The 21,428-nt window shown below is 37.2% G+C and overlaps 1 protein-coding gene across 3 annotated transcripts; it reads right to left on the bottom strand.

Annotated features, from left to right (window-relative positions):
* Positions 1-131: 131 nt before the first annotated feature.
* pkn3 (protein kinase N3) lies at positions 132-21,258 on the bottom strand. 3 transcript variants are annotated; one of them, XM_048187816.1, is made up of 22 exons: positions 20,941-21,258; positions 19,453-19,729; positions 18,648-18,802; positions 16,435-16,564; positions 15,133-15,284; positions 11,053-11,269; positions 9,264-9,446; positions 8,875-8,984; positions 6,505-6,648; positions 6,258-6,333; positions 5,868-6,036; positions 5,647-5,719; positions 5,487-5,560; positions 5,232-5,301; positions 5,056-5,147; positions 3,507-3,683; positions 2,966-3,028; positions 2,771-2,847; positions 2,525-2,667; positions 1,802-1,909; positions 1,643-1,723; positions 132-1,552 (listed from the first exon to the last, which is right to left on the bottom strand). In XM_048187816.1, exons 1-22 carry the CDS (start codon positions 20,959-20,961, stop codon positions 1,352-1,354), a joined length of 2,793 nt encoding a protein of 930 aa, XP_048043773.1. In that variant the 5' UTR covers positions 20,962-21,258; the 3' UTR covers positions 132-1,351. The 3 variants fall into 3 exon arrangements, with proteins under 3 accessions (XP_048043773.1, XP_048043772.1, XP_048043774.1); XM_048187815.1 differs by having other exon boundaries at positions 5,647-5,749; positions 20,941-21,257; XM_048187817.1 differs by lacking the exons at positions 18,648-18,802; positions 19,453-19,729; positions 20,941-21,258 and adding an exon at positions 17,682-18,198 and having other exon boundaries at positions 5,647-5,749.
* Between the last annotated feature and the right edge of the window lie 170 nt (positions 21,259-21,428).

Consider the following 21,428-nt stretch of genomic DNA (forward strand, 5'->3'; position numbering starts at 1 on the left):
AGTGTTTTTAACTCAATATTAATGCTGAGATTTCATTAATGATTTATGCTGTTTTGATCAAATTTATGCAATTTTTTGTTCCTCTGATGTTTCAAAATATTACATAGTATTCAATAAACTGAACAACGTGGTCAAGTTGTATTTTATTTCTGAAAATACATTCATCCCATTCACTTACATTTACTTAGATATTTAATATTCCTTCATGTGGCTCATAGAAATGGCAAGTGTCATTTAAATATTTTAGTGTCATTTTGTTCACAGTGTAACTTATCAGTAGTAAACCACATTGACAATGATGCAATGGCGGCCTGATGTAGAAAAGTAAAATTTAGACAAACACATTAAATAAGGAACAACATAATCTGCTTCTATGACACATGATGCAGAGAGGAATAAACAGTTGAACTGTTTAAATATCAGCTTAGTGATCGAATGTGCTAACCGTATCATGCTAAGACATTGAGTAGAATATGCCTAGTCTAATTCAACAGTCCTACATTTGTCCAGAGGAGGGCTATAAAGAGAAAGGCAGGATAGAGAAAGTCGCTGTTTGAAGCCGAAAGTCACAAGACGTCTGGAAATACTGGGTTTGGAAAGTTAAGTACTGGTCCAAAATCAACAGGCAACATTTATCTGGGGCACCAATCCTAAACCAAATCCAGATTAGGGACAACCAGAGATCAAAATGTGAGGGTTTAACATGAACATACATCACACATGAGCGTGGAAGTATTTGCATGATCTAACTCTGAGCATACAGTCCCATAGTCACAGCCTGGAACTTAAGGAGCTTAAGACGTATCGCTCGGATCAGCACAACATCAGAAATCCTTAAAAACGGCACAGCGGTCGGACAATTATTAACTGTTCAGTAACAGTGCAAGTATATTTTGGCATCATAGTTCATTGTAACAGGAAGACTTGTCTTTATTTTAACAGCTGACTAAAAATAAACATCACATGGGAATTTCTGCACTCGATAAACAGTTATAACGTCCCAAAAATAACATTAATGTATGTTTACAACTGCATGTATAAATATCAGGGATGGGCTGAGCAGATCTGAGCTAAGTGGCTGCAAAGTTCTGGTCAGGAGTGATCACATGGTTTCCTCTTGGTTTTAAAGTCCAGTCTGGACTGTCTTTGGAGTTTAAGCACATATTTGCAGCCGGTTTCACGAAAAGCGAACAGCAGCTTTTAAAGGGTGACACGGGGCCAGCTTCATTTGATTCGACTGCAGAACTCGAGGAAGGACGAGAGAGAGAGAGAATTGAATAAACAAGACAGAGAGAAAAGAAAGCAGAGATTTGATATGTCACAACCCCTTCTGAGTGTAATCGAGTGAAAGTCAGTGCAAAGCAGAGAAGTCAAAGTCTGCAAAGAACTCTTGCTGCTCGGCGGTGAGGAAGAACGGAGTCTGCGGAGGGGTCAAGACTGGCTTCAGGCGCGTGAACTCCTCGTCAAAGTTACTGACGTCTGCTGGTGCTTTAATTGACGGCAGGAAAGGAGGTTTGACTCTTTTGGCCAACAGGGCTTCCCAGTCTATGCCCTGTGGAGAGGAACGGGGCTTTTAAAAAAGAACATTTAAAAGAAGCTTCGCCAAGGTAGTTAAAGCTATTAGTGACTATTAGACGGTCACCTGGAAAAACCTGTGTTTCTTCACTTCATTGGCATCTTGGTCTCCTGCTCCCAGTCGTTTTTCAGGGTTCTTCTGCAATAACTGCAGTGAAAAGATATGGAGTCAGAGACTGAATTTCAATTTAATTTCAGTTTTTCTCTGAGAGGGATGAACTGTTACCTTTTGGACCACAGAGACCGACTCAGGGGACAAAAACCTGGGGTAGCGCACTTCATCATTCACTATGCTGTCAAACACCTCCTCTTCATCATCACCGGGGAATGGAGACTGGCAGCCACATAAGGGATACAAACATACACAAAAGGTTTGGGGTTGTTTTTTTAATATTTTTGAAAGAAGTCTCTTATTTTTCACAAAGGCTGCATTTATTTGATCCGAACACAAAACTGTAATATTGTGAAATATTATCATTTAAAATAACTTTTCTATTTTTATATACATTTTAAAATGTAATTTATTCCTATGATGGTAAAGCTGAATTTTCAGCATCATTACTCCAGTCTTCAGTGTCACATGATCCTTCAGAAAGCATTCTAATATGCTGATTTGATGCTCAAGAAATATTTCTCATTATTATCAATGTTGAAAATAGTTGTGCTGCTTAATATGGGGGGAAAACTATGTTTTTTCAGCATTTTTTGATGAAAATAAGTTAATAAGGGCTGAAAATAAGAATTTAATTGAAATAGAAATGTTTTGTAACATTTTACTTCCACTTTAGATTAATTTAATGCATCCTTGCTTAATAAATTTCATTAAAAAAAAAAAAATTAAAGGTTGTGTATGTTTACACACTTTTTTTTTTTAAATACATAAACAACATTACAACATATGGCCAGGAGTTAGTGATGCTGTACTGAGAGTCTGTGGACCAACACTGACCTCTCCCACTAGCATCTCATAGATGAGCACACCCAATCCCCACCAGTCCACTGCGCGGGTGTAAGTGCTGTCTGTCAAAACCTCCGGGGCCAGGAACTCTGGGGTGCCACAAAAGGTTGAAGTACGATCGCCATGTCCCATACCTGATTGAAGGCAAGAATATGGTGACTCGATGTTCAAAAAGCATTTTGAGATGATCAAACAAAAAAAATGTTCCTCAGAAGAAATGGTATCGTTTAAATGTACCTTCTTTGCAAAGTCCAAAATCTGCAATTCTCACAAAGCCGTCAGAATCCATTAACAGATTGTCCAGCTTTAAGTCCCTACAAGGAGGATAGAGAGAATTCGTACATAAGATCACATGCATCATTTCATAAATGCATATAATATGGGAATTTAGTAATAGCTGAATAATAGAAGAAGTAGTAATAATGTAGTTACCTATAGACAATCCGGTTTTGATGCAGAAACTCTAGGCCCAGTAATACACATGCAGAATAAAACCTGCCAGAAAAACCCTCAGTTTACAGTCGCAGTCAGAGGAATGTGTCAATGCTAAAAATATTCAGTGTGCGCATCTGAGAACATGTGAACAAGTGTAGCACTTATGTAAATGCTCTGTAATTAAACAGACTGTTGGGTGTGAGTGTGTGTGTGTGTGTCTGTGTGTGTGTGTGTGTGTGTTGTCCTGGTAAACCTTACATTGTGGGGACCATATGTCCCCACAAAGATAGTGATAGCAGAAATGTTTGACCTTATGGGGACATTTTTTTTGGTTCCCAATAGGAAAACATCTTAAAAATAATACTAAATTATGTTTTTATGAAAATGTAAAAATGCAGAAAGTTGAGTGAGGGTTGAGTTTAGGGGTAGGGGATAGAATATACAGTTTATACAGTATAAAAATCATTATGTCTATGGAATGTCCCCATATAACATGGAAACCCAATGTGTGTGTTTGTGTGTGTGTGTGTGTGTGTACCTAGTCTGCCGTTCAGAGAAGATGCTGTTGTGGATGTGGGTCATCAGGTCTCCTCCAGGTGAATATTCCATCACAAAGCACACATGGTCAGGTGTCTGGAAGCACCCATATAGGTTCACCAAGAAAGGATGACGGGACACATTGATGGTCTCAAAAATCCTCTTTTCACACATCAAACTATAAAAGAACAAAATGAATTCGCAATATAATTCAAGCCAAATACAGTCGGAGGTGTCCACTAAATCAGAGCTTTAAAACATTTCAATTCCAGGAACCTACAAAATAATGATTCCCCCACAAGCACCTCCTTCCTAAAAATATAAAATGCAACAATATATTTTCATGTATACAGACACCATTTATACAGTGTAAAAAAATAAAGGTGATATCATAAAAACAACAAGTCTCCAGAATTAAATAAGTCTTTTGCCATTGTATAAATAAATAAATAATATTTTTAAGGTTTTATTTAGTTATTTATTTTCATAAATTATTAACTATTATAAAATACTATTTAAAATAAAATTAAAAATTGAATTAAAGGTGCCGTAGAATGTCTTTTCAAAAGATGTAATACAAGTCTAAGGTGTCCACTGAATGTGTCTGAAGTTTCAGCTCAAAATACCCCATAGATTTTTTTTAATTAATTTTTTTAACTGCCTCTTTTGGGGCATCATTAACTATGCACTGATTCAGCGCGCAGCCCCTTTAAATCGCGCATCATTCATGATGTTCATCATGCATACTGCATGCATGCGTCGATTCCTTTGAGTATAGTATTTATTTGATTGTTTACATTTGATTCTGAATGAGTTTGATAGTGCTCCGTGGCTAACGGCTAATGCTACACTGTTGGAGAGATTTACAAAGAATGAAGTTGTGTTTATGAATTATACAGACTGCAAGTGTTTAAAAATGAAAATAGCGACGGCTCTTGTATCCGCGAATACAGTAAGAAACGATGGTAACTTTAACCACATTTAACAGTACATTAGCAACATGCTAACGAAACATTTAGAAAGACAGTTTACAAATATCACTAAAAATATCATGTAATCATGGATCATGTCAGTTATTATTGCTCCATCTGCCATTTTTCGCTATTGTCCTTGCTTGCTTACCTAGTCTGATGATTCAGCTCTGCACAGATCCAGACATTAACACTGGCTGCCCTTGTCTAATACCTTGAACATGAGCTGGCATATGCAAATATTGGGGGCATACATATTAATGATCCCGACTGTTACGTAACAGTCGGTGTTATGTTGAGATTCGCCTGTTTTTTGGAGGTCTTTTAAACAAATGAGATTTATATAAAAAGGAGGAAGCAATGGAGTTTGAAACTCAACGTATGTCTTTTCCATGTACTGAACTCTTGTTATTCAACTATGCCAAGGTAAAATCAATTTTTGATTCTAGGGCACCTTTTATGTAAATTGAAGTTTATTTGCATAGCACTTTGCACAATAAATATCAAAAGACAACAAATTATCCATATCCCATTTATGGTGCCATCTGCACAGTAAGACACAAGGATACAGAACCTCACCTGTCTACTTCATCACGGGTCACAACGTCCCCTTTCTTCAGAGCTTTAATGGCATATAGTTTCCCAGTCCTCTTGAACTCAGCCAGCAGGACCTTCAATGAAAGACGATAAGATAGAGTCAACGCCACCCTCCAGAATCATCTGATTACAGTACAGAAGGACAGCTGCAGTTTTACCTTTCCAAAGTGCCCTCTTCCTAAAACAGAAATACAGTTGAAGTCCTCCATCTGCATCCCCTCTTTCCTCCTGTGAAACAGGATATATACAACATACAGTGAGAATAAAAGGCAATTAGGCGAAATAGAAAGTGACAAACATTGTGAGATGGGTTACATTTTGAAATTTAAGACTTAAGGTTAGGGATCTTTCAAAAGCCTTAATCTTAGATATGAGCAATAATAGTAGCACTAATAAATAACATATTGACTTACCGAGGTGTAGGCTGGGATACAGGCCTGCCTTTGAGAACTTGGCGATCCTCAGTGGAATTCACTCTTGTAGAAGTCTGGGAAACACATCCCAAAACACAATTACGACTTGAGCTTGACCAGAGCAATACAGAACTACAAAGTGTTTGTCCATAAGACATACCACAGAAAGTGATTCGTCAGTTGTAGGGTTCTTTGCCAAATGGAGGCGCGGGGGCTTGGCGGGACGCTCTTCACTGAAATTCAGTTTAACAACTGCTGAGTCTCTGTGATAAACAGCCACAATGCAGAAAGAGAATCACTTTTAACACTATTTAATGGATATATTTTCCTTAAACAAATCTGACTTGACCATAACCCCAGGAACACCTGCGTAAGTCTCACCCAGAGGAAGGGGGCGTGGACACAGATGGAGGGGACATGGGTTCAGAGCCGGGCAGCGGAGGGCTCAGGGCGGTCACGGTGCTGTTGCAGGGGGGCAGCACGCTCATCATTAGACGCCCCCAAGTGGCAAAGTTCATATTCATCTGCGCTGCCCGCAGGAAATTTTTCCCTGAGAGAAGCATCAAATCAGCCATTTAATATACAAATAATATGACGTATTACTCTAAAACATTTGAACTTCACAGCACTGCATCTACATGTCATGTTAATAGCTCCTTAATGTCACTCTTTTTAGTTTTGAAGGCATTTAAGTAATGAGATTATGACAATCACTTGTGAGTACCAGACCTTCTGGGGACAACACTAGAGAAAATGTGAGGTCAAGCACACCTTTTTCTTTTGGGAAAATCCGTTTCTGTCGTTGTAGTTTAGGATGCCGCTCAATGACAGGATTGATGAATCTCACCTGAAACCAAACCGCACTATAAATAGCTGACTATATGCATTAGGTTAATGCATAAACCTCTGCAGAAAGTCCTAAACAAAATACATAGCAGCTAAACTGTACCACACTTGGCTCTGTGTTTTAGCATGATTTGGTTGGCACTAGAATGAAGGTGTTGAGAGGTTCCCTCACCTCTGTGAACAGTGTGCCCTGTGGCTCTAGATAAAGACACATGCCATGTCGCTGGTTGTCTAGGAAGTCTTCTAAACGCAGGAATTTCACGGCACACAGGGACCTCCAGTCTCGCCAGTACACTGCAATCTCCAGCTCCCGAGACTGCAGGGGTCAAAGTTCAAGTGAGGGGCAGAAAAAAACTCAAATATCAACTCTAGTTGTAGTTCTAACCTCATAATGGCCCTCACATTGACTTACACTACCATTCGAAAGATTTTTTGTTTTTTTTAAAAGAAGTCTCTTAAACTCACCAAGGCTGCATCTATTTTATTAACAACACAGTAAATATTACAATTTAGAATAACTGTTTTCTATTTTAATATTAAAATGTAATTTATTCCTTTGATGGCCATTACTCCAGTCTTCAGTGTAACAGGAGCCTTCAGAAATCATTCTAATGATTTAGTGATCATGAAATATTTCTTATTATTATATTATCAATGTTGAAAATAGTTGGGCTGCTTAATATTTTTTGTGGAAATCGTGATTTTTTTTTAATGCATTGATAAATTGAAAGTTCAAAAGAACAGCGTTTATCTGAGATAGAAATTGTAACATTAAAAATGTCTTTACGGTCACGGCTTGCTGAATAAAAGTATTAATTTCTTTAAAAAAAATAAAAAATAAATAGATAATCTAACAGCCCCCAAACTTTTGAATGGTAGTGTGTGTTTACTGTCATGGTACAATAAAAGGTATGCCAATTAAAATTGATTAAAATGGTCTTTTAAGGACTGCACTATTAAAGGTGCCCTAGATTCAAAAATTGAATTTACCTCAGCATAGTTGAATAACAAGAGTTCAGTACATGGAAATGACATACAGTGAGTCTCAAACACCATTGTTTCCTCCTTCTTATATAAATCTCATTTGTTTAAAAGACCTCCTAAGAACAGGCGAATCTCAACATAACACCGACTGTTACGTAACAGTCGGGGTGTACGCCCCCAATATTCGCATATGCCAGCCCATGTTCCCAACATTATGGAAGGCATTAGACAAGGGCAGAACGTCTGGATCTGTGCAGAGCTGAATCATCAGACTAGGTAAGCAAGCAAGGACAATAGCAAAAAATGGCAGATGGAGCGATAATAACTGACATGATTCATGAAAACATGATATTTTTAGTGATATTTGTAAATTGTCTTTCTAAATGTTTCGTTAGCATGTTGCTAATGTACTGTGAAATGTGGTTAAAGTTACCATCGTTTCTTACTGTATTCACAGAGACGAGAGCCGTCGCTATTTTCATTTTTAAACACTTGCAGTCTGTATAATGCATAAACTCAACTTCATTCTTTATAAATCTCTCCAACAGTGTAGCATTAGCCGTTAGCCACAGAACACAGCCTCAAACTCATTCAGAATCAAATGTAAACATCAAAATAAACACTGTACTTACGCGATTAGACATGCTGCATGACGAACACTTTGTAAAGATCCATTTTGAGGGTTATATTAGCTGTTTGAACTTTTTTAATGTTGTTTAAGGCAAGTGCGAGCTTTTGGGGCGTGGAGCACGAGATTTAAAGGGCCACACACCCTGAATCGGCTCATTTCTAATTATGCCCCAAAATAGGCAGTTAAAAAAATGAATTAAAAAAAATCTATAGGGTATTTTGAGCTGAAACTTCACAGACACATTCAGGGGACACCTTAGACTTATATTACATCTTTTTAAAAAAAAGTTCTAGGGCACCTTTAATAAAAAGCAGTTTGAGAATTTTTTTCGCCACTGAGATGCATCAAAACGTGCATGCTGCTGAGAAGTCAGAATAACATAATTTAGTGTCAAAGACAATCAAAACTTCAAAGAAAGATACAACAAGATGCTTCCCCATTCATCAAACAAATGTGAAGCACAGCTTTTGAAAGAAAAACTTAGCACCAGTAATCCAGAAATAATGAAATAAGTTCTCATTTTCCGCCGGTACAGCTGAATCAGCTTGGAGAGGGCTGCAGGCTGACTTGGCCAGTGTTCAGGCTGAGTGTTTGTGTCCAAGGGGTGAGCAAAAGATTACAGAAATGTTGCAGGATTAGTTTGGATTACTCTGGAGGCGGCTGATTGCACTCTGGGAATAAAGCTGCATTAATGAAGGTGAGGAAATGCCTTCAGCCAATAGCATCACAGGCACTTTCCATAAAACAGATGTGGCAAGTGTTGCCTGGGATGATTTCCAGTTATAAATTGCAAGCTGTAAAATCACTCAGACCAAGAGTTTGAGATTGTGACATCCATTAAGGGTGAGCTCCTGACCTGAATTCAAAACTCTTATTTATTTACTAGATATGTCTATGGAATATGCAGTAGAATTTGTTGCCACTGACCCGTTCGAGTTCAATGATAAAGCTCTGATTCCAGGCCTCCTTACTCAGCGGCCGCCAATGTGTGCGACCAACTATCTTGTTATCCACCTTCAATACAGCACTGATCTCAGCTGAGAGAAAACACATAAAAAGAAAGAAAACAATTAAATAAGCATCTTACTGGAAAAAGAATACTTACATATTTTAAAAATACTGTCACATAAGTAGTAAGTATTTTGATTTCTAATTACTAAGTTTTATAAAAAGGTCTATTAAATTCCATTCAGTCTGTTTTAATAACTCGTTGGACAAGGTAGGAAAATACAGATTCCTTCTGTTACTCTCCACAGGGAGATGGAGATTATGGTGAAATCCATTATATTTCACTCTGCGACCCCTGAGAGACTCACACGAGAGCTCGTCAGTCTTGGTGGTCTTGCCGTTGGTGCTGCGGGTGGAGAGGCCAGTTCTCATCCTTAGTGATTTGGACTCAGAGGGACTTCCAGGGGCAGAGGACATGTTGGTTACCCGACAGCGGCCTGGAACTGTCTCCAGCAGGTCCTGACATCCCATCAGCCTGACCTCCAGTCGCCCTGAAAACACATGCATGTAGGTTTTACACAATACAGCAGCCATAGGTATACATGACACATTAAAAAAACCAACCTGCACAAACACAAAAATTAACATACAGTCAAACCAAAAATTATTCAGACATTTGTGATATATTTTTACTAGTGGGTGCAGGACTCTATAGTTCATTTATGTAAGTGAGGATAGCAAAATAAAGTAAACTGTGACATATTATACCCCAAAATTCTACCAGTAAAATTGATAAAAATTTGGAACCAAAAATTATTCAGACACTTTGACCTGACCATGTTTTGCTTAAGTGTTATCTGACATAATTAGGATTAATTTTTTTTGACAGTTTAACTCTGAGATCTTGTCATATTTTATACTTTTTTTTAAACTATAGTGAATAAACTGCATTAATTAATTAAATGTTCAAGGTGTCTGAATACATTTTGGTTTGACTGTACATTCAACATTCATTGGTATCATTGTGCAAAGTACAAGTGAGAGGCAATCAAAATTGCAAATATGAATATAAAATGTGAATAAAATTGTTATGATACAAGCCCTATGGCAAATATAATTATGCGTAAGTGGGTAATAATGAGCCATATCAGACCGAGCAAAGTGACCAGTACAGTTAAACAAGTCTCTTCTACTCACCAAAGCTGCACTTATTTTAATAAAAAATACAATAAAAATAGCAATATTGTAAAATATTACAATTTTGAATAACTGTTTTGTATTATAATATATTTAAAAATGTAATTTATTTCTGTAATGACAGCTGAATTTTCAGCAGCCATTACTTCAGTGTCTTCAGTGTCACATGATCCTTCAGAAATTATTCTAATATGCCGATTTGGTGCTCAAGAAACATTTCTTATTATCAATGTCGAAAACAGCTGTGCTTAATATTTTTGTGGAAAAATATAAAGAATCTGTGCTTAAGTTTTGTTCTTAATATTTTTATATATATTTTCTCAGGATTCTTTGATTTGAAATTCAAAAGAACAGCAATTATTCTCAATAGATTTTTTTTGTAACATTATAAACATCTTTACTGTCAATTTAATCCATCCTTACTGATTTCTTTAGAAAACACCATTTCAAGAATGTGAATCAAAAAATTCAAAATGTCCAAATGGATACAATGAAGCATATGCCAATGTTGCAAATTGGAACAGATTTTTATCTTTTCAAATCACTTTCCAGAAGAGGAGAGGAGTGAACAATGCATGGTTGAGTTCAAGGGGGGAGGGGGAGTCTTTGAAAATACTTCTCACCATTCACAGACAGTGTCTAAATGTGTAAATTGAACATCTTATATGGAGGGTAACTGTACACCAGTGATAATTACTCATCACCCTCTGGAGAGCCTTCTGGCCAAAGACAGAGCATACGCTATACCAAACTGTGATGCAGTTTGTTAATATGCTCTTGAGGGAACAGACAGAAGTTCAACAGGGCCTTCAGGGTCTAAAAATAAATATGTTCTTCACTAATTTACATATCGTGGCATCAGAACTATATTTAACTAAAGTGACAAAGAGTGAAATTTCTATTGACACCTTGACATCTTAACACCATAACCTTCCTGCTAACTTTCATCTGTGTCAATACCTGTTAGACTGGCCGGTTTGAAGAGTGAAGAGGATGCTGAAGACGAAGAGCGCAGGCGATCTCTATTCAACCCAACGACAGGCGAAGACCCCACTGTCAGCTCCTCTTTAATGGCAGCTCGTTTGGGATGGTCATGTGGAAGTTCTCCAAGCCGCTGCTCCAGAGACAAACGTAAAAGGTCCAGTTTCTGAGAGGACTCCTGCAAACGGGCCTGAGCCTGGACACAGAAATACATGCTCAAAAATATAAAGGAGACTCAGAGCTAACAGAGATATGAGCTACATTTTGGAATGACAGTAAAACAAGGCCACTGACAGTATATAGTGTATATATATCATATTTCCTATATCAGAAATGTAATAATCCAAATGTAGTCCGAGTTAAACTCTAAAACTGGCATATTGAAGTCTTGACCCTATTGGTATCGGCTGATATATGATCATTTTTAATGTTATCATTTTCGGTCCAATAAGAGAATTAGGCAGATGCATTAAATGCGATAAATAGCGGATTATTTCCTTTAGCTGAGGCACTTCAGATGCGCACAGTTTGCCATGATGGTTTTGAATTGCTTGAAATATGATTGGAATCACTTTGAAACGGAAAATACAGTTAATTGCAAAATGCAGCGCAAATCTATCATATAGGCTACAAAAAAAAAAAATTATAATGAGTCAACTCATGGGTCACTATGAATATCACATTAACAGTCGCATTCGTTACTGTAAACCTTTATTTTTGCATGATGCCGCATTTACACTGGTAAGTGTCAATATAAGTAAGTGTAACACTGGCCAGCACAAGACAAACCAAAATTTTTGTAAGATCCATGAGTGCATTTGTTATTTGTTTGCGAGTTAGACGGTAACAAAAACAAGTAATCAGAGTCTGATATTGATCTAAATAAATATAGATAGGCCTATAACTTAATGTGATAGTGGTTCTCATCTATGGTTTTAATATTTCTCATTTAATTTTATGGAAAATGTTTTCTGGTAAAATCTTACTAAAGACCTTGAGTGAGTGTACTTCATAAAAGTCTTCTACTTGCATTAAAACCAGAACAGTCCAATAAAATATATGTTTAATGGAAAGGGGGGTTTGTATTGCAGCACATACAAAGAATTGGGTCTTCGCCTTTAAGCAAAGAGCCACGATTCAATCTTGTATGACCTATACGACATCTTGCAAACACCACTTGATCAAATCTTGTTTTAAGGGAGATTAAAAGTCTCTTTGAGATTTCAGGATGGATTTAATGTAATTTATTGTTTGTACATGTATCCCACTCTTCTTGCCACTTATGTAACATATAACGATTCACATTATAATAGATATCCAGTTTAATATAGTATCTACATACCTACATTACTCTGCATTGTGAAGAGCCAGTGTCAAAGTCCAACACACTTCTGAATGGTTGGTGCCAGTTTTCATAATGCATTTTGGAATGGTAGGTGTCACTTTTATTGGTTTGTTGCATTTTCTCTAATAGTTTACGATTACATGAAATACCTGATTGGTAAGTGTCAATTTGTGATGGCACATACCCCTGAATTAGAACGTTTAACTTTTTTAGTTGTGGCCACTAAAAATATATTTTATAATTCCAAATGACACAGATGAACTGTCAATCCTATGCAAATAGGGGAAAAAAAATGTGTTATCAAAACAACTGTGTATTTACAATATGTATTTAAATACATTGTACAAATTATAAAAGAAACTTATAATAGTAAATATAAATACATACAACAGGCAATGAGGCAGATGTTAAACATATGGAGAAGCCTGGTTGTTGTAAAAATCAACTCCGGAATATATGTTGTTCTGCCATTAAGTGCTTATGTTACACTATTTACATAACGCTCCATCAGACAGCGGCATGTGTCACGACTCACTAGGTTATTGGAGTTGCCACAAACATAAGGCGACATGCTCCGCAACAACCCTGACGCAATCCATTGGCACGAGCCATCCCACTTAATGTTTATACCACCTCTCTAAAGCACTTCAGTTTACCGGTGATCATGTTTATCTTCAGCACATCATGCGCATGCAGCTCAAACAGCAATACATGACATAAATTACTATGATTGGGACTGTCATATTACATAACACATAACATTATAATGAGAACAATATTGTAATAAAACATTGTGAATTATTTTGCTTTAGTTACGGGAAGATCGCATCCATAACGGGAGTTTATACATTCTGACTACGCATACATTAGTTGGAGAATATACAAGTTGTAATATTACATTTATGTTGCATAAATATCTGATTAATCTCATATAGGATGTGTTTCTTTGAGTTAATTAACACGCTAACAAAGTGCTTCAGTTTCCCGGTGTTCATTCAGCTCTTTAGCTTCAGTGCATGCAGCTCAAACAGCAATGCTGTTATCTGAAACAGTAAGATTAATTTTAGATGTTTCTTTTTCAAAAACATTGATGCATTATTAATAACTAGCACTTTTATTTTTCTCGTATTATTTTCATCAACAATAAGGTTTAATTAAAATAATTTAATTATTGTCTATGCATAGGCTATTCCATTTTATTTATCCATGCCACATGCATTTGGATTCTTTATATGCAAGTAATATACATGTTTCATTATTTAAGCATTATTTTGTTTTTGTTATTCCATAGATTTTTTTTTGGGGGGGGGGGGGAATTAAAGTTGGCCATAGGAGGGTAAAATTAATTTTAAATGTTAAGGAATCTTACACTGGTTCAAACAAGGCTACTTAACTGTATTTGTTTGATTTATGTTAAAGTGCTTGGGACATATCTTTTAATGGCGAGACTTTTGTTTTTGTCATCAGGCTCTCAAAAACTATATCAAAATTTGGATTTAGATTTATCAGCCAATAAAACGGTTATTGATTTTCATATATAAATAATTATCAGTTATCGGTATTATCTGTAATTTTTGTATCGATGCATCCATTGATATGACTGGACAGGGAAGGATTGTAGCCTGTTTTAATATAAGTTAAGTGACTGTAAATGCTTCTGGTCTTCTAAAATGCAAAGTTTAAATTGAGGGGGGAAAAAATATTAGTGAGGCCAATTCAGCAGCAGGTCATCTCTGAGCAAAGTTAGTGCGCAAATTTCTCACTTTATCACTCTCAGTAGACACAGTAGACAGTCTTTTCTGTCTTAGTGACAAATCATGTGCTGGGTGTGCTACTTCAAGGTCAAACACGCATGGCTGAGCAATGCTGCACGTACATACTCAATTCACAAGGATTGAATTAAAATACTTCCAAAAACCACTTCCAGGCTTATCACTGTTACCAATTCACAAGCCCAGATGTTAGCCAATACATCTCATTATTTAAAATGCCCCTATTATGCTTTTTCGAATATTACCTTTTTTGTTTGTGTTGTCAGCAAGTCAAGAAGATGCAGTTTTCTGCAATGCGAAAGCAAAATACACTTTGCATGCATTTCCAAAGGATGAGAATTCAGGCTTGAATTAATATGGTAAAACCAACACCATTGTTACTTTTCATATCACTATGTACAAGTGCTGATTAAACCTCTGGAGCTGAAATTCAGATATGGTAATGGGTGTTTTGTTTCCAACCCAGTAGACCAATCATATCAGACTGGCTAATCAGAGCAGAGTAGGCTCTCGGAAAGGAGGGGTTTAGAGAAACCGAATGCTTGATCGACCGTTTCAGACACTGTGAGAAAAGAGGTGATGCTGCAATGTATATTATGAGAAAAAATATTAAAGTGTTTGTTGACCTTTGATTGTAGGAGACCTCCAAATTATTATCATCATTTCATTTTTACCTTATATTATATTTGTCCTATAATTTGCATCTTTGTTCTTATTTTTAATAAAAAAGATAAAATAATGAAATAAAATAAAGTGAATTAAGATTTTAGATGTATCGCCCACACTGACTTCGGCATAATTGGTCTGTCATTCTTTCATGAGTAAATGACAGGTGGAGCATCAGTTTAACAGTGGAACAGTCTGTTGTTCCCTGACAGTCAATGCATTCAGAATGAGTCATGCATGTCCGCTGGTTTCTGAAAAGCCAATATATGCAATTACCTCTGCTAGAGCACGTCGGTCCTGCACTTTGCGTACTCCAAGCTGCTTGACTACATTTTTGGCACCTTCTGCCACGGCTGCCTCAATCTTCAGATGGTGCCTGAGCTCCTCCACCCGCAGCTCAAGCGGACTAATAGTTTCAGAGGGGCGACCTGCACAAAAAAAAAAAAAAGTTTAGTCTTGTCATGCTACTAGCTTCCAATGCATCTGGTAGGGCTGGGTGATATGGCCAAAAAAAATTATATCTCTGTATTTTTTGGCTGAATGGCGATATACGGTATATATCACTGTATTTTCTACATTTTTCTATTTGGATATAGAACATAAAAAATTCTGTTTATTTATAAAAAAAAAAAAATATATCTTATTCCATATCCTGCCCAATGTTGTCCTACAAACAATGTTCATATTAAAGGCTATGAAAACAGGTTAACAGTGAATGTAACCATGTAGACTACATGTATCTGTCAGAGCATTGGATGAGGTAAGCCGCTTTAAACTATGTGTGTTAACTATATCTTACGAGTTATTTCAAAGCCCTCAATATTAAGCATGTCTCATGTTTAGGACAAATTGTATTATGCATTTTACATTGTGTCTGTATTTTTCGGATGCGCTTGTATCAAACAACTATATATCGATATAAACGGTATTGCCTCATTCCATATTGTATATAAAAAAATATATATCATACAAACTCGATATACCGCCCACGGTGCCCAGCCCTAGCATCTGGTGAATGCTACTACATGATAAAGAATTCAAATATTGTGAAAGGTATGAAAACACTCCACAATGAAAACCACACCCAAAGTCAATACTGAAAGGTTACCCCAATGCAAAGTTGACATTTATGATTAAGTTCAAATGTCCTGAGAAAAAATAGATCAAATTCTTTCAAAGCAGCTCATCTAATAAGATGGATGATGCCGCTGCATTGCTAATGTCAAGGTTTTGATGTCTGTCTGAATACTTGTTGCAGCAGAGATTTGGCTCAACAAACACTGTACCTTGGCAACCTGTTCTTTTTTGATAATTTTTATTTTGAGAATTTAATTTGAAAGTTTATAGGTCAATGTCATTGTAAGATTAACTCCTGATGGTTTTTCAAGGAACTTGCGGTCCTCCTACAATACACTTTGAGGAAACTCTGCCATAGTCTATGATTTTGTTAATGCTGAAAACCGTTTTAATGCTGTATCTTGGCTGTATAAGGAGCAATGTCCTAGGAGGACATTCATAATTTCATAATCATAATTTACTACATGTATTACTCTTTACTGATTGAAACTGTTAGCTTACCCTCTGGCTGTGTGGTCTCACGCTCTCCCTCTCTGGCCTGGGTGACTTTGACTATCTGCATGCGGAGCAGCTCGATTTTCGTCTTGCTATCCTGCAGCATCTGCTGGGCTGTGGACAACATCTTCCGATCCTGGAGAGTGACAAGAGAAACAATAGATAAATAAATAATAATAAATCTTGCAACTGCATTAGAACAAACAGTAAAGACACTATCAGAGGAGAAAAAAAACGTCAGAGACCACAAAGAAAAAAAATATGAAGAAATTCAAGATAAATGTTTTCCACACAATTTGACCAAATTAAATTTTTTCCATGACTTTTCCAGTTTATTATTATTGATTATGATCATTTATTTTTATTTTTTTTATTTTTTTAAGAGATTTCTGGGGCAGTTTCCCCATTTCTAGAAATTAATAGATTTAAACTATTAATAAAATTAATAGATTTAAACTGCTAATTTACTAATATTATTACAACTCATTAAAAAACAGTGTTTCCAAAAACACAGTATAGCCAATGAATTTCTATCCCTTTCTAGCCAATAAAATACTTTAAAGCAGGATATAACTGTAAAATGTGTATTTACTTTAAAAATGTATGACTTTTACAGGACAGGAAATGTACATTTTTTCCATGAGCGTGAGAACTGTGTAATATGCAGACACAACAGTCATTCATATGTCCCAAAAACTGTAAACACTGTGGTGCAATCAAAACATTATTCAGTTTGTTCGAACATCCCAACGAGCCTGACATAGAAACAAAAGGTGAGTGTTTGAGAAACCAGACAGTAATCTTTGCTTTTCCATTTTATGACATTATCAGAACAGAAACCACACACACTACAGCTTTAAGCTAAGCTTCCCCAATATGAGAAATTCCCATGAAGACCAGCAGGCCAAAAGTGCAGCTGTCTTCATTAAACACTTCTCTTACTAATCATGAGAATCAGCCAGGTGTACACCACACCCAAACACACTCAAAAGATCAAACACTGACAGTGCAATTTTCGCCCCAGAGCTTTAGGAGCCGTGACGTTACCAGAGTCATAATAGCGCAACAGAGCTATATATCCTGAAATGCAGCAGCTACATTATGCAAATGAAAAGGACACTCAATGATTGTGATGCTCAACATAGCCTCGAAGAGCCCCCAGTGTAAACAATGTTGCAACATGAATCATATGACCTTTTCTGAAACCTGCAGAAAAGACCCATTCAGGAGATAAAGGAAGAACAAAACCATACCGTCCATAGTGCTCTGCCCCTCTCAATGCAGCTCAAGAGGTCATCGGTCATGTTTTGTGAACTTTCAGATGGCTGTATGACATCCCCTTGCTCTTCCTTGACCCCCATCACACGTTCCCTCCTGATGTGTTTTTCTCTCCATCCTCAAAACTGCTCATGTCAGATTATCCTGTATAGCAGACACTGAGCCTCACACATAGCTGATCAAGGATCAGTATCCGAGAAGCCACTCCATTCTTTCTTCTTATTGTTCTACTGTCCTTGCATCTCGCTCACTCACTACTCCTCCTCCCTCCCCTTTTTACATTTTTTCTGTCTGCCTCTCTCTCTCTCTCTCTCTCTCTCTCTCACTCCGTTTACAAATCTCCTTCCACAGGAGTTAGCCACCTCTAACTGCTGCTGCTGCCGTGCCCTGCCTGGCTGGCCCAAACCCGAATGCTTCGGCATTGGTCGGCGCAAAGTCACATGGGCTGCTGCTGTCGCCAGGCCTAGGACCGGAGAAACCGAATCAGTACCAGCAAGCTCTTCCTCTTCAGACTCAAAGGGATGATGTTTTAGTGCGCGACTGTGAGTGTCTGAGTGTGTGTGAGATCAAGGCTCGGTACTCAAGCTGTCTGAATCCAGCACAGACATAAATCACAGAGCTGCCAGCACACAGTGTTCTCAGCCAGACGCCGCAGCATTATTGGAGCCCTGTCTGATAGAAACGCACAGACTCCATGAATAAGTGGCAAATACACTCACGGCTAGATAGAGGTCACAGGACCATCGTTCTAAAGGGGTTATAAAGGATGGGGGCAGAGGGGGAGGGGACTTGGTATCTCTTTTGTGTGCATATTATCATATTTCATAGCCTTCTGGCATTGACCCAAACTGATTTAAACACACACAGAGGAGTGGAAGGCGAGTTAATCATCTCCAAGATGCACAGGAGATAAAATAGGGGCTGTGAGGGGAAATCCTTACCTTGACAGAACTGTTAGCATAAGTCTGGATGATGTTCTCAGCTCCTTGTTTTACTTTGAGCTCCATAGTAAGCTGTTTTTTCAAAGTACGGACTCGGCTGCCCAAGGGTGATGTGACCTCTTCCCAATGGCACGGGTCTGGAGAAGTGGCATCATCTGAGAAAACAACAGCTTTCAGATTTATTATGCAACAAAAAGCAAATGAGACAAAGACAAACATTCTGCACTTTATAAAGACGGAAATTCGATTTGGTTAGCCTTTTTCCTGATTTTAAAATTTGATCAAAGGAGACAGACTAAAAGGCCACAGCTTTAAAAATAAATAAATAAATAAATAAATAAAACATTTAAAGGGTTAGTTCACCCAAAAATGAAACTATTTCAAAACACTGCTTCATGAAGATTCGAAGCTTTAAGAAATCTTTCGGTTGAATCGAAAAAGAAAAATGTATCACGGTTTCTACAAAAATATTAAGCACACAATTGTTTTCAACATTGATAATAAGAATCTTCTTGAGCACCAAATCAGCATATTAGAATGATTTCTGAAAGGTTGTGTAATAATGAAGAGACTGGAGTAATGGCTGCTGAAAATTCACCGTTGTCATTGCAGGAATTAATTACTTTTGAAAAGTTATTTTAAATTGTAATAATATTTCACAAGACTGAATAGTGAAAAAATAGAGTGGAAACCTTACCTACAACTAAAAATAAATATATCAAATATATATATATAAAAATAAAAATATCAATAATCAAAACTCATTATATAATGTCAAAGCACGATCACACCCTCCTGCTCTCACCTGTCACAGTCTCTTTCTGTGTAGCCATAGCACGTGCATTCAGCTCCTGGAGCTCCCAATGGAGCTGCTCGAGCTTACGGCTGGAGGCTCTAAGCTGACCATCCACATCGGCAGCACTCTTTCGGTTGGTCACCGCCCGTCGCAGTCGCTCAGCCGCCTCTTTAATCTTTAGTTCCCGCTGGATCTCCTGCCGGATAAGAGCAATCGCATCCTCCACACGTTGCTGGAACTCAGGGTCCATGAGGTCGCCTTCAGCCAGACCTCGCAGACAGCTACTCTGTGGTGTTTAAGAAGTATAAAAAAAGTCAGCATGCTTTTTCGTTTACTGCAACCTTTTTGTTATTTGCATATCAGTTCAATTAAGGCAAGCATCTGAGATGCTGTTCAAAATGTTAAGTAAACATATAATTTCACTAAACTAAGCAAATAATCCATTATGTGTGAAGGTGATATTATTGATATATTGATAAAGTGGACTTACTATAAGCAAGGCTGGATAGGGTGAAAATAAGGTCACAGATATGAGCTGAATGTGCATAGCTACTGGAGCAGTTACACCATAAAGGCAGATACACATATCTCACTTACATAGACACTTACATATTTTCAACTGCATTGGCTGGAAAGAGCTAAATGAAAGAAAGAAAACCTACATTTTTCTACATATAGTAATGCCTATTTTCTGAACAAGCCATTCATGCTGCATTTTCACTTTGTCACACGTAGAGGGCAGTGTTTCACACATTCTGACACTCTTATAACACCATTGAGAAAAGGTCCGAAACAAAAATCGAATCAATTTACATATAAAGACAGATATGATGTAGTACCTATCATTCAGATTAATAATAGGAGTATTTAACAAACTGTCTAGAGTTCGACCAATACATTAAGAGTTGGTCTAATACATGCATCGGGACTTTCCTAAAGCTGGAAAAACCACATTTCAAAATAAAGAGACTGTCATTAACCACTGTTACAAAATAACCCTTTCAATTACTTTAAATCACAAAAGGCTTAAAAGTGACTTGAGAAGTTTATTTCTTACACAAAACTTAAGTTACATTTAAGCTTCTGGTGAGGGACAAGAGGAAGCCAAGTCCTGTCAAACTCGTTCAACCTGAAAATCTTAAGTGATATTTAATTGTTTGGACATAGTAGTCCAAAAACTACTATATAAAAGCAACATAACAGAAGGAAGCAGGTCTAAAAAAAATTCTATATTAGACATTTTTTTTATTTTATACGTTTCGCTATTAATAAAAACAATGCTTGTGGGTGTCTTGTCTTGTGAGTAATTCGGTTGAATTACTGAATCAAAAACATTGGGACTCACCCACAAGTGAATGTAAACATGAGCGTCGGAACGTTAACGATTTGTCTGCTTTATTTTATGACTTATTTGATCTCCAAACAGTACTTCTCCATTTTTTTTACACGTAAACGTATCAATAAGGCTGTGTGAAACATTGCTAATTTGTTTCTTACCTGAAGCGTCAGGCCAGACATTGTGAAAAGGAGTCCGACACACGCAGACACTGATGCTCAGACTAACCCAATCTTCGCTCGGGCTTTTGGCTCTGGCTCACGCGGCGCCTGATTAAGGGACACTAGAAACCATATCCAGACTTCCAAATTAATCTTAGAGCCCACACAAAAAAAGGCATTCAAATGGAATAAAAAGTTGTTTGCTGTTGTGTGCTGGAAGAAGATACAGGTGGCTGACTGTCAGCTGGAAGGCTAGACGGCTCTCGAATTACCGGTAGTTTTTTTTTATGGAAGTTGCATTGCCTTTCCCATTTCCTGAGGTTTGAAAAATCCTCGCCGCCTCCCTTTTCAGTGATTGGCTGACAGCGCTGTCACTCACAAGCGTTGCACTGAAGTCATTTGGTGTAGAAACCAGAAACACAAAAAGCACACACTACACTACTACAAGTATTATTATTAATAATAATAATAATAATAATAATAAATAG

The sequence above is a fragment of the Megalobrama amblycephala genome, linkage group LG4 (assembly GCF_018812025.1).
Source record: "Megalobrama amblycephala isolate DHTTF-2021 linkage group LG4, ASM1881202v1, whole genome shotgun sequence".
Taxonomy (NCBI): Eukaryota; Metazoa; Chordata; class Actinopteri; order Cypriniformes; family Xenocyprididae; genus Megalobrama; species Megalobrama amblycephala.

What these genes read in the sequence shown, in the direction of transcription:
- pkn3 (XM_048187815.1), bottom strand. Translation starts at nt 20,961, where the DNA reads ATGTCTGGCCTGACGCTTCAG. An exon ending in ATGCTAACAGTTCTGTCAAG is followed by an intron (nt 16,565 to 18,647) that starts GTAAGGATTTCC and finishes GTCACTCTCCAG; the next exon opens with GATCGGAAGATGTTGTCCAC. An exon ending in AGAAACACAGGTTTTTCCAG is followed by an intron (nt 1,553 to 1,642) that starts GTGACCGTCTAA and finishes TCCTCTCCACAG; the next exon opens with GGCATAGACTGGGAAGCCCT.